Raw genomic sequence first — 11,546 nt, 5'->3', positions numbered from 1 at the left:
CTCTGACTTTGAAACCCAAGTCCTCTGTTATCTCATTCGGTAGCTGGAAAAAACAATGCGTAGATCAGGGCTAATCCTGAGGTAAGTATCAAACATTTAAAACTTTATCACAATGTTTATATTATTTTACAGATTTGTTGGATTTTGTCTCTGCAGTCATTAGTGTCCTCACTCAGTATATAAATAATAAACACATAGATTAATCTTAAGTTCTGATAAAGAATGGTTAAGATTCGTAGTGTTTCTGTTGGTTTATTAGCATTAGCATATTGCTACGTTATTTACAGCAGATATTTTTTGATTAATTTATTAGAAGATAGTCGATGAGGGGCAGTTCATACTTAATGAAGTCTGAGTATTAAGCATTTACAGGTTCAGGGGCTGCTAATACTGACACCAGTGTTATACTGCTGATGTTCTTCCTACTGCCCCCCAGTGGCTATAATACAGCAGAGGTCAAAGGTTTACATACACTTGTAAAACAAATTTGATTTCCATGTCTGTGTTGGGATTTTAATGATTTCTTCTTTGTTTTTATCCTTTAACTAAATGTTCAGAATACATACTTTGTCAAAAAGCACTTTAAAAATAAGTTTCTAGTGTGTGTTTGTGTTTAATATGGCAAAAGCTGCTCATTTTGGTTGGATCTTTGAATACTCTTGGCAGTGCAACTAAAGGTTGACTTTTTAGAACAGTCCACACATCTTAAATCAGGTTGTCATCAGCAAGTAAAAAAACCTTTTTTAAACAACACAAAAGTTCCACAAGTCAGTCGTGACAGGCCACCCAGCCGTCCTGAGAAGAGCATTTGGACCTTAATGTTCCAGCACATTATGTTATATTGTTCTAAACCTAGTTAAATTGGTTATATTTTGATTATAAACACAAATCTAAATCTCTGTTAAATCTCTGTTTTATCTTCAGTGTGCTGTTTGTGTTTTTAAATGTTGGTGTTAGCGTGGGTAGTTTGGCGATGCACGGACACCTTCAGTCTCCACTGTATCCAAACCCGTATCCTGCTAATCTCCATAAGCAGTGGGATCTAGAGGTTCCATCTGGTTATCAGCTCCAGATCAGCTTTAATTACCTGGATATCGAACCCTCGGTGAACTGCTACTATGACTATCTCATGGTTGGTGCTGCTTTATAAACATCATCTTATTTTATATAGTGTGTATTATAATCGTACACGTGGGTTACAAATTAACATAAAAATAAACACCAAATCAGGACGTATCAGCAAGAACAGTAACATAAAGTCTACAACTTTATATATACACTCATTGTAGTGGAGTTGGAGTGCTTATTTAACGATTTTTGGATTTACCGATCCACAGCCAGTCCATGGTGTAGATCACAGTTAATGTAATATGGCAAACTTTAGGAGCATGATGCTTTTTTTTTGTCATTAAGGTTCTTCACAGTAAGAAAATTTTGGGAAAGTTCTGTGGCAGGAATTCCACTGACCCTCATCATCCTGGCAACAAGAACATTGTGTCTCCAAGCAACCGTCTCCAGGTGGTTTTTGTGACGGATGAAACGAATTCAGAAAATCACCTTGGCTTTTCTGCCTTCTACCAGGCCATCGGTACTGCCAATCAGAACACACAGCACTACATTTAGCCAATCAGAACACACAGCACTCCTTTCAGCCAATCAGAACTCTGTTTTTTTATTTGATATCATCAGATATTGATGAATGTTCGTCTACTAGTTTGGATCCGGATTCTCGCTGCTCTCAGATCTGCCTCAACACGCTGGGCTCGTACCTGTGCACCTGTTACCATGGTTACCACCTGCGGGGTGACCAGCGCACCTGTGTGTGTGAGTGTTTGCTTCACTTACTATGGTTACATACAGTTCGATAATTTTATACATAAGTTAATTAACTTTTAACTAATTTTATTTTATAAGTTCATACAAACTTAAGGTCAAAAACCCAAACCGTCAACCAGCGCTGAAAGGAAATTTGCCCAAAGAATCTCCAAAAAACAAGGTGATGTGACACAGGTGACACTGTCCACAGTCAAACAAGCTTTACATCGTCATGGGCTTAAAGGTTGCAGTGCAAAAGTGAAGCCCCACAACTAGCACCTTAAAGCTTGAAGTTTGCTGCTGGTCATATTTTTTGTTGTTAGTAAAAGAAAAAGCCGGGAGAGCAGAGAGAGAAAGTTGGCAAATATCTGTACTGGAATAATCAGGATCTGGTTTTATTTTGTGGTGATGTGTCTCTTTTCTTTATCAGTGGACTGTGGTGGGGGTGTGTTTAAGGAACTGGAGGGAGGTTTATCAAGTCCCGGTTATCCGAACAGTGCCCCCCTCGGCCAGAACTGCCTTTACACCATCTCTGTTCCACCAGGATTCCAAATAACGCTCAACTTCTCTGAAAATTTCCAAATTGAGCACATTCAACACCAGGAACCAGTTTGCCTGTTTCACTGGCTTAAGGTACCAACCATTAGAGCTACTGAATCCAGTCAGTCCACTCTGGACTCGTCTCAAACCGCACACTGTACTTACCGTATACTGCACATAAACCTTTGTTTGAACTGTGATAATAATTATAGTTTTTTTATTTTCTTGTGCTCAGGTTTCTGTACCGGGTGAAACGCCAAAAAAGTTTTGCGGTAATAAAAGTCCTGGCATCATAACCACTAATTCTCATTTAGTAGATCTGGAATTTCACACTGATGGAGCTGGAGAAAGTCGCGGATTTAGCCTTCGATACACAACCAACAGTAAGCAGGAATTAAAAGTGGGACACCTTGCAGTATGAAAGTTTCCTTCTTCACAGCTGAAGTTCTGGATGTTTTTGTATCTTTGTTAAAGGGGTGGAGTGTAAACTAGAGAGAAAAATCACTAATGGAAAAATCACTCCAAATTTCCCAAAATATTTCTACAGAGATTACATTTACATACGCTGTGACAATGGATACAAACTCATGATGGTGAGATTTTATTTGGATAAATCTAACTTAGCACAAAATCTATTAAAACCCACCTACCTAGAGAACTGCTTAAAAGCAGTTAAAGCCCTGATAAAGAACCTATTCTCATTTTTCAATTTAACCCTTGACAAAACTTCTTTTTCTTTTTCCATTGACAGTGTAACTGTTTCTCCTTCCCTTCTGGTACAAAATCTGGGCGTCCTCTTTGACTCCACTCTGTCATTCAGTGCACACCTCAACTAACTGTAGTTAAAACCTCTTTTCTCACCTCTGTAATACTGTTACATAAACTCCAGAGGTTACAGAACTCACCATCTCACCAGCAAACATCATCATGACACCAGTACTTCAACATCTCCACTGGCTTCCTGTAAAATACTGCCTACAATTCTCCTCACTTACAAAACTCTTTATAAACCCCCCCCCCCCAATTTTCCCCCCTAATGTAGTCGTGTCCAGTTACCCTGATTGGGTCCTCTATACTGATTCGACCCTTCACCGCTGACTGAGGACCCCTCTCAACTGACACACGCCCCTTCCGGCACGTACAGTCAGTACAGACTGCATTTTTCACCTGAGTCGAGTTCATACACTTGACGGGCACTGTGTATGGAGGGCCACACCCCCATCAGCATTATTCCTCAGCCCTGTGCAGGTGCCATCAGTCAGCCAGCAGGGGCTGCAGTTGCTTCAGTTATGAGGACCTATGATCCGACTTTCTTACCCTCTAACCCTGAACAACAACCAATCGTTGTTCATGCTGCCGCACAGCCTAGGCGGAAAGGCAGAGCTGAGATTCGATACAATGTATTCAAAACCCCAACTCTAGTGCGCTAGCGTACTTTACCGCTGCGCCACCTGAGCGGCTAACTCTTCATAACCTTGTTTCTTTCCACCCCCTCCCAGCAGACTAGTACCTAATTTTGTCTGCTCCGGGCACTGCCAGTTGTGCCTGCTAGGGGGCGCCCAGCCTGTTTCTTGTTACTGATCTAATTCTTCCCTACAGTCCAACTGTTACCTTTAGATCTTTCTCTGCTGGATTACTCCTCTTTCCACCATCCAAACTATTTGTGTACTCCCGACTCTGGAGTTATCTTCCCTCACATGTCCAACAGGCCAATTCTATCTCCTCACTTAAATCTGAACATAAAACCTTCTCTTCTCTTCTCTCATGCCTAAAGCTGTCTTCAGTGTTAATCAATCAGAAATTAATCAAATCAATCAAAAATGAATCAGATAGATGGATATATATTGCTAATGCTACTTCTTTTCATTGTATTCTGCTACTTTACATTGCTTTTATTTCTGTTTTAGGAAGGAAAAGAGATCAGCAGTTTTAAAACCATGTGCCAGGAAGATGGGAGGTGGCATTTGTCTTTACCTCAGTGCCAGAGTGAGTCAGCTGTAAATGTAACTAGCAATGATTCTCCAAAATAAAACAAAAGCGTTAGTTATAAAATCAGAGCTGGATCTGTTCTCTAGGCAAGATTCAACCAGTCAACAATAACTAGCCCACAACTTACAAACTGGAAACTGGCATGTCCTCCTAGTATCCCCCGTCCTAGTATCCCCCGTCCATCCCAACTCCCTTGTCTGCTACAGGTTGATGTTATTCCTGCTGATATGACTACACTCCTCGGCTGGGGACTGGTGTTTATAAGGGGTTTTGACCTTTAACCCTTTGACCTTGTATCCCCTTCACATCAGAAGGGCAATGGAGCTAATCTGGCTCCACTGGTTGTCAGATCAAAGTTATGTACAGAAATGTCTATATAATTTAAGATTTAGGGGAAAATAAACTTGTATTTATAACAAAAAAGACCATTTAAGACATTAGAGAGGTTAGGTAAGGGGGGTTTGGGAGGTCTGGCACGGATTAATTCTATTTACATTATTTCTTATGGGAAAAATAGGTTTAACATACGAACATTTTGACTTAAGAACAGCCCTTCAGAACCATTTTAAAATAATTTTAAAATAATTATAATACTAATTATAATAACAAAACAACAATACTAATAATACAATAATATTTTATAACGTTTATTTTTTATGTTTGCAGTTATTGATTGTGGGGAACCGAAAGATCTGCGGAACGGTGGAATCAATTTTCTGTCTGGATCTGGGAACGAATATAAATCAGTCATTCAGTATCACTGCAATGAACCTTTCTACACTTTCAACCAAGCTAACAAAGGTGAGACACTCGATATGTAATTAACCACTCATGACAAAAATTCCATCACATTTTTCTCCTATGCAGATGGCTCCAAATTATTATGCACCCTTCACCATACTTCACAGACTCACTGTACAGAGGTCTTAAGAGGTCTTAAGAGATAAATTAGCACAGCTTTTTGTTATTATCTACAGTATGCACAGAACATTATACCAGGAACATTGTGGAACACTCTATTGGTCCTGCTTTAATAAACTTTAATGTTTGTTTGTTTATTAGGATTTTAACGTCATGTTTTACACTTTGGTTACATTCATGACAGAACGGAAAAAACATGCAAACTCCACACAAAAAGGACTTGGACCGCCCCACCTGGGGATCGAACCCAGGACCTGCTTGCTGTGAGGCGACAGTGCTACCCACCTAGCCAACATGCTGCCAATAAACTTTAATAATCAAGGAAAGCAGCTTGTTTGCTGTCCCTCCAGATGCTTTTTATCTTCCTGAGAATTAAATATTACATCAATATTACATTGTTCTTTTGGCGTCCTTTTTGCAGACAGTTTGGAGGGACTTAATCCTGATCAGGGTGGCAGTGGGTCTGGTTCCAATAGGAAAACACTGGAATGCAAGGCAGGGCTTTGGCTGAAACTTTTTTACTTACTTTTCTTTCCTTTCTAGTAAGTTTCACCTGCACTTTAAATCGCAAGTGGAAAGCAGAGGGAAATGACATTGAAGAAATCCCAAACTGCTACCCAGGTAATGTACAAAACCTAAATATAAAAAAGTATTTACCACCCAAATGATTTTTTCACAAATGTGCTGAAGCGACAACAACAACAAAATTATTTTTGTTTATTGTAATGTTTTACCACCCCTTATCTTGGTCAGGGTCTCAGTGGGCCCAGTTTCATCAGAATTACAGGGCAATGCAATATACACTAAACAGGAAGTCAATACATCTTCAGAAGTATCAAAAACACCTTTTAGAATGTTGTTCTTCTCTTTCAGTTCACATTTAGATATGAGTATAACACCACATTTAAACACCCAAGGACGGCTAAAGCATGTACAGGCAGTGTAGGTTAGCATCAAACGTGGAATGTAGAAGAGAAGCCACTCATATAATGTTAATCAAATGTATTACATCCAAAAAAAACATGAAGCCATTTTAGTTATTCAGTAAACTGGGTTAGAGAAAAACACTGGGACGTGGTCACTGCACACATACACAGTGTTTGATTGGGATTCATTTGTACTATGCAAAGTCTGAACACAACAATGTTAAACTTCATGTTGAGACGATGAGTAGTGAAGAGGAAGTAGTTTGGGAAGTGACATTTGTGTTAACATAATATAGTGAAGTTGCTGGTTGTGGTTTGAAATGATTTGCTTACAACAGTTACATGTAAGCACTTTATAAATACTGTAATTGTTACTGTAATAACTCTGTGTGTGTGTGTGTGTGTGTGTGTGTGTGTGTCAGTGTGTGGACGTCGTAATGTAAGCCTATCAGTGAGTGGCCGGGTTTTTGGAGGAGAATTGGCAGAGAAAGGAATGTTTCCGTGGCAGGTGTTTCTGATTACTCATGGACGAGGAGGAGCGATTGTGGTCGGAGAAAAATGGATTCTCACAGCAGCGCACAATCTGGAGAAAAGCTCTAAAGAACGTGTAAAGGTACATCCTGCTGTAAAACAAAACCTCATTATTTATGAGATGGAACGTTCATACGTCATAAGTGTAAGAATAATCAGTACGATGACGTCTCATGCTGGTTATGTGTTACATTTGTTTTTGTTTTGCAGTCGTATGTTGGGAGCAACATTGTAACTGAACTCTTAAAATCTGAACCACTTCCTGTTGAATCATTGCACGTCCATCCAGAGTTTAAAATCTCTGATTTTAATAATGACATTGCACTAATTAAGCTACAATCACCAATCACATTTAATGAGAATGTAATGCCGGTGTGTCTTCCTGAACAGGATGGTCAGTCTGGAAATATGGGGTAAGAACTCTCTTGACCCCCAAACCCATTTATTACACCTAAACATCTTTCTGTTTAATGTCTTTCTACTAACCCTTTACCCACTAACCTGTCATGTGCTGCTCAGGCTGAAATGCTGCCCCTAGAAGCGTACCAACCTGAACAGGTGTAGGGGGCCAAACACCCATTGAGGGTGGGGGTGGTGGAAGCAAACAAACCAAAAAAAAAAAAAAGAACAAAAAGAGTGATTTACAAGACAGCTCTCATCATGTTAGCAGGGTATTACAGCACCGGCCGTGTAGCTTATCGCTGCTCTAAACTCAGCACTGGCCAGGCAGCACAAAATGAAATGATATAACTTACAGTAAACTGTGGACATTAAGTGGCACTGTTTTCTGAGAGTGTTTGAACCACAGTGATTGTGACTTGTGGCTGTATTATATCAACTACTTTTACTTGAGTGAAGAGTTTTGTCACTTTTACCACTGATATTCAGAAATGTGTCTACATACACGTCTTTTAAAGCAGGGGTTCTTAGACTTTCGTGGTCAGTGACCAAACTGCAATAGTTTCAAATCTTTGATGTTCCACCACAACCTCACTTCCCCACTTTTTGATCCCAAGATTACTTGGTATAGTTCAATATTCTTAGCAAAGACTTGATGATTTTCATCAGAAATTCCATTAAATTGTCAGGTTAATGATTTTAAGTATTATTAAGTTTTGCAAGTTCAAATAATGTTGATGTTTTCGATTTCAGGACAGTTTCTGGATTTGGACTGACTGAAGAGCAAAACACTGCTGATGCTCTCAGATATGTCAGACTTCCAATAGTGGATCAGCAGGTTTGTCATGAGTCCCTCAATAAAGCAAGACAAATTGTTCCGAATGTTTATCCTCTTACAGAGAACATGTTCTGCGCTGGACTTCCCGAAGGAGGAAATGACACCTGCAGGGGTGACAGTGGCTCTGCATTGGTGATAAAAAATAACGATGTTTTTCATGTAGCAGGAATCGTTAGCTGGGGGGTAGACTGCGGCAAACCAGGAAGATACGGTGTATATACACGGGTTACACAATACACAGACTGGATACGGAAAACCATGGAGGAAAACTAACAGCTGGAACAGAAAATGATGTTTGACTCAACATTTTATTTGATCCAGATCAGCTGTTTATTATAAAATCTAATGCAATGATTATATTTTATAACTTCAACTTTTCAGGAATTAAGAGCTGTATTTTACACAATAGCACAGCAACACACCACCTGAATATAAGAGCCACAAAAACAAAGTAAAAAGTGTTTCTAAAAATTAAAGAATCTGAATGAATTATTATGTTTTCACTCATTTGTTGCAGAAACTGTAAGAGCACAGTTCCTCTGGAGTTGTAGATATGTTTTAGCACATACAGCAGCGTTTGGTTTGAAATCTGAAATATGCTTCACTATCCGAGAGTAATGATAAGCTCTTTAAAAATCGATTCTAAAGCTCACAGGTAAACAGTGAGGTGAGACACACCACACCTTTAGTGTCTGTGAGAAGATGAGCTGATACATTTTCAACAATTCAAATAAGCCACGTCCCTGTAAGAACCACAATTGTTACAAGACATCCGATCTTTGACAGCTGTTCAACAGAAACCTACCAACCTGGTTTTGGTTTACAGAGAGACACATTGGTTTATTTACATATAAATACATGAAAATACTAAAGCACTGTATTAACCTGCCAAAAGAAAGAATATGGAGAAAGTTAAATAGTGACTAACAATGAATCTTTGTGGAACCCCTAAAGATAAGAGTCACAGACTGATAAGAATAAAAAATTAAAGGTCAGAATCAATGTAGTTTAACATAATATCAGTTTCACTCAAATTTGCCACAACATCAGTTTCAATCCCTTTTAAAAGTGAATGTTGGAGCAGGTATTGTCTGCAGTGTACTAGATGTAGATGTAAAGTGTAAAAGACAATAGAGAGTTCAGGTTTGTCCAAAACGAGGAATCATTTGCAAAGTACAAATTATAATCACCTGCTTCTCCACAGGTAAATATATTTCAGATATTTCCATCCCACACTTTTACTTCATCAGAAGCTTTCATCATAACCACCAGTGAGTATTTTCACTTGACTGCTTTATTGATTAAATTAGTGGTGTGAAGGTTCCATTCTGTAGATGTACGTACACTGCTAATGCCAATTTCACGCTACACGACTTTCCAAGTCGTCAGGTCGCTGTACAGTTCACACTACACAACTGGATCTCTTGTAATCGGGAGTCTTTCAAGTCGGTGTGTATTTCACACTACACGACTGATCGGCGATAGAGGGTTTTACTCTACACCATCTGTGACCAACAGGAATCGCAGGTGAGCTTCTCTGGTCTCCCGAACTACGTTTTGTCACGAAAACAAACGCAAGAAGTGACGAGGGGTTTAATGATACCGTGTCCAAAAATGCATGTCAACAAGTAGCGAGCGATCAAAGTTTGTGTGCTGATGTGCAGCATAAAATCAAGGAGAAAAAATAAATGAATCTAAGTGGATTTGGCTACACGAACAGCATGGTCTGTTCTATAGTGAGTTGGAGGTTAATAAATATTTTTGCAATGCAGCGTTGATGTTTTAGAGAACGATGAGGTCAGAATTACTGTACATCGTGTGTGTGTTTTGATGTATTCTGATATGAAATATATTATGCCCCTGTCCCTTTTTACAACTCCTCCCCTGTGTTTCCCCTCACTCCATACCTTGCGTTCTCATTGGCTGTTCAACACCGCACTTATTGCCAGTCAGCCGACTCAGATTCAGATATTTGACATGCTAGATATATAACTTTAGTCGCTCGGATCGAGTTGTTGAGTAGTTCACACATTGCGATTGAGAGCCGAGTTTCGATCGCAGAGTGAACACTGAGTTGCTTCCGAGCCACCAAATCTAGCGGCAACCACTCAGCGAGTGAAAATCAGGGCAAATATCGTGTAGTGTGAACTAGGCATTAGAGAAGATAATAAGATCCACAGAGAACAAGAGTGCAGTGAGATAAACCCAGATATATCAAAAATATTTACAGGTATTTACATTAATGAGGGCGGTATGTTGGCTAAGTGGGTAGCACTGTCACCTCACAGCACGAAGATCCTGGGTTCTATCCTCAGGTGGGGCAGTCCCAGTCCTTTCTGTGTCCGTGGGTTTCCTCCGGGTGCTCTTTTTTCCTTTCACAGTTCAAAGATGTGCAAGTGAGGTGAATTGGAGATACAAAATTGTCCATGACTGTGTTCAATATAACCTTGCGACCGTTCCTGTCATGAATGTTACCAAAGAGTTTGACACTTTAGAATAGATGTTGGCTCATTAGATAGTAGACTGTATGCAGACAAGAATCATCTTGCCATTCTGCCTTGAGCTGTAGAAAAACTGAACTATTTTTCTTTATGAACTACATTTTGCTTTATGCTCTTTAAGGCTCCAGACTGATTACATACTGCTTATTACAGAGAGCAAGTCGATCATAAAAAGGCTGTATGGTGCAACTTAATTTTGAAGTTTCATTCTCTCTGTCACCGAGTGTAAGCCTTAAGTTCATAAGCCTGAAGTCAACAAGGCATAAAAATAAGCAGAATACATGTTTTGCCTGCAATTTATGAATCAAAATGTTGAAGATAAAAAAGATGAGATAAACTACACTAAAGATCGACAAGAGTTGAAAAAGGTGAAGAAATTTAAAACATTTTTTTTGTTACCTAGACGTCTGTTTATACTTCAAAATAACGTTCTCCTTTAAAGCATGGTTGAGCCCTGAACCCTCAGGAATTTGGGGAATTGTGTAACACTGGAGTTTTTCAGTGCGCCTGTGCCAGGACACACCTAGTTCGAATGAAAAACGATATTAAAAACTGATATTCAGTCCCATCCAGAAACAGTTTGAGAGAAAACAGTTCTGAGAGAAACAGTTCTTTATACAGAGGAACCATGTTCCATATCAACCTTTTCACTGTGGCTGTACTGATGACAACATTAATCATCTCTGAAAGCTCCTGGAGCTCTGGTATGTGAATTCCATTTTTTTATATCATGTGTTTAACCCTTTATAAACACTTACATACAGTTATAAAATGATTTTTAGGTAAAAGAAATTCGTATGATTATGATCTGTCAAACAAGTCTGATCTGAGGAAACTCTACAACTCCAAAGTTTATTCTGCTGAGCGGATGACTCGACCACTCGATGGCTTCTCATTTAAAGTGGGAATAATCAGCCATTCTGGAGTGAGGTATACTATTCTGTACTACACTTTACTGAAATACACAATACTATATTGAAATACACCATATTACACTATACTGTACTACATTATACTAAAATGCTGTATATTATACTATACTGTACTACACAGTGCTGTACTACATTATACTATATTGAAATATAG

The 11,546-nt window shown here is 39.1% G+C and overlaps 1 protein-coding gene across 2 annotated transcripts; it reads left to right on the top strand.

Annotated features, from left to right (window-relative positions):
* The first annotated feature begins 23 nt into the window (after nt 1–23).
* LOC134310856 (complement C1r subcomponent-like) lies at nt 24–8,448 on the top strand. 2 transcript variants are annotated; one of them, XM_062992571.1, is made up of 13 exons: nt 24–81; nt 925–1,132; nt 1,414–1,588; nt 1,690–1,824; nt 2,246–2,448; nt 2,591–2,738; nt 2,830–2,948; nt 4,263–4,341; nt 5,011–5,145; nt 5,809–5,886; nt 6,614–6,804; nt 6,933–7,135; nt 7,875–8,448. In XM_062992571.1, the coding sequence occupies exons 1-13, from the start codon at nt 56–58 to the stop codon at nt 8,230–8,232; spliced, it is 2,058 nt and encodes a 685-aa protein (XP_062848641.1). In that variant the 5' UTR covers nt 24–55; the 3' UTR covers nt 8,233–8,448. The 2 variants fall into 2 exon arrangements, with proteins under 2 accessions (XP_062848641.1, XP_062848642.1); XM_062992572.1 differs by having other exon boundaries at nt 41–81; nt 958–1,132.
* Nucleotides 8,449–11,546: the final 3,098 nt, after the last annotated feature.

Source organism: Trichomycterus rosablanca, chromosome 3 (genome assembly GCF_030014385.1).
Source record: "Trichomycterus rosablanca isolate fTriRos1 chromosome 3, fTriRos1.hap1, whole genome shotgun sequence".
Classification (NCBI taxonomy): domain Eukaryota; kingdom Metazoa; phylum Chordata; class Actinopteri; order Siluriformes; family Trichomycteridae; genus Trichomycterus; species Trichomycterus rosablanca.
The sequence above is the reverse complement of the archived record's forward strand: the minus strand, read 5'-3'. Positions and strand labels throughout refer to the sequence as shown.

What these genes read in the sequence shown, in the direction of transcription:
- LOC134310856 (XM_062992571.1), top strand. Translation starts at nt 56, where the DNA reads ATGCGTAGATCAGGGCTAATCCTGAG. An exon ending in TTTCAACCAAGCTAACAAAG is followed by an intron (nt 5,146 to 5,808) that starts GTGAGACACTCG and finishes TTTCCTTTCTAG; the next exon opens with TAAGTTTCACCTGCACTTTA. An exon ending in GGTCAGTCTGGAAATATGGG is followed by an intron (nt 7,136 to 7,874) that starts GTAAGAACTCTC and finishes TTTCGATTTCAG; the next exon opens with GACAGTTTCTGGATTTGGAC.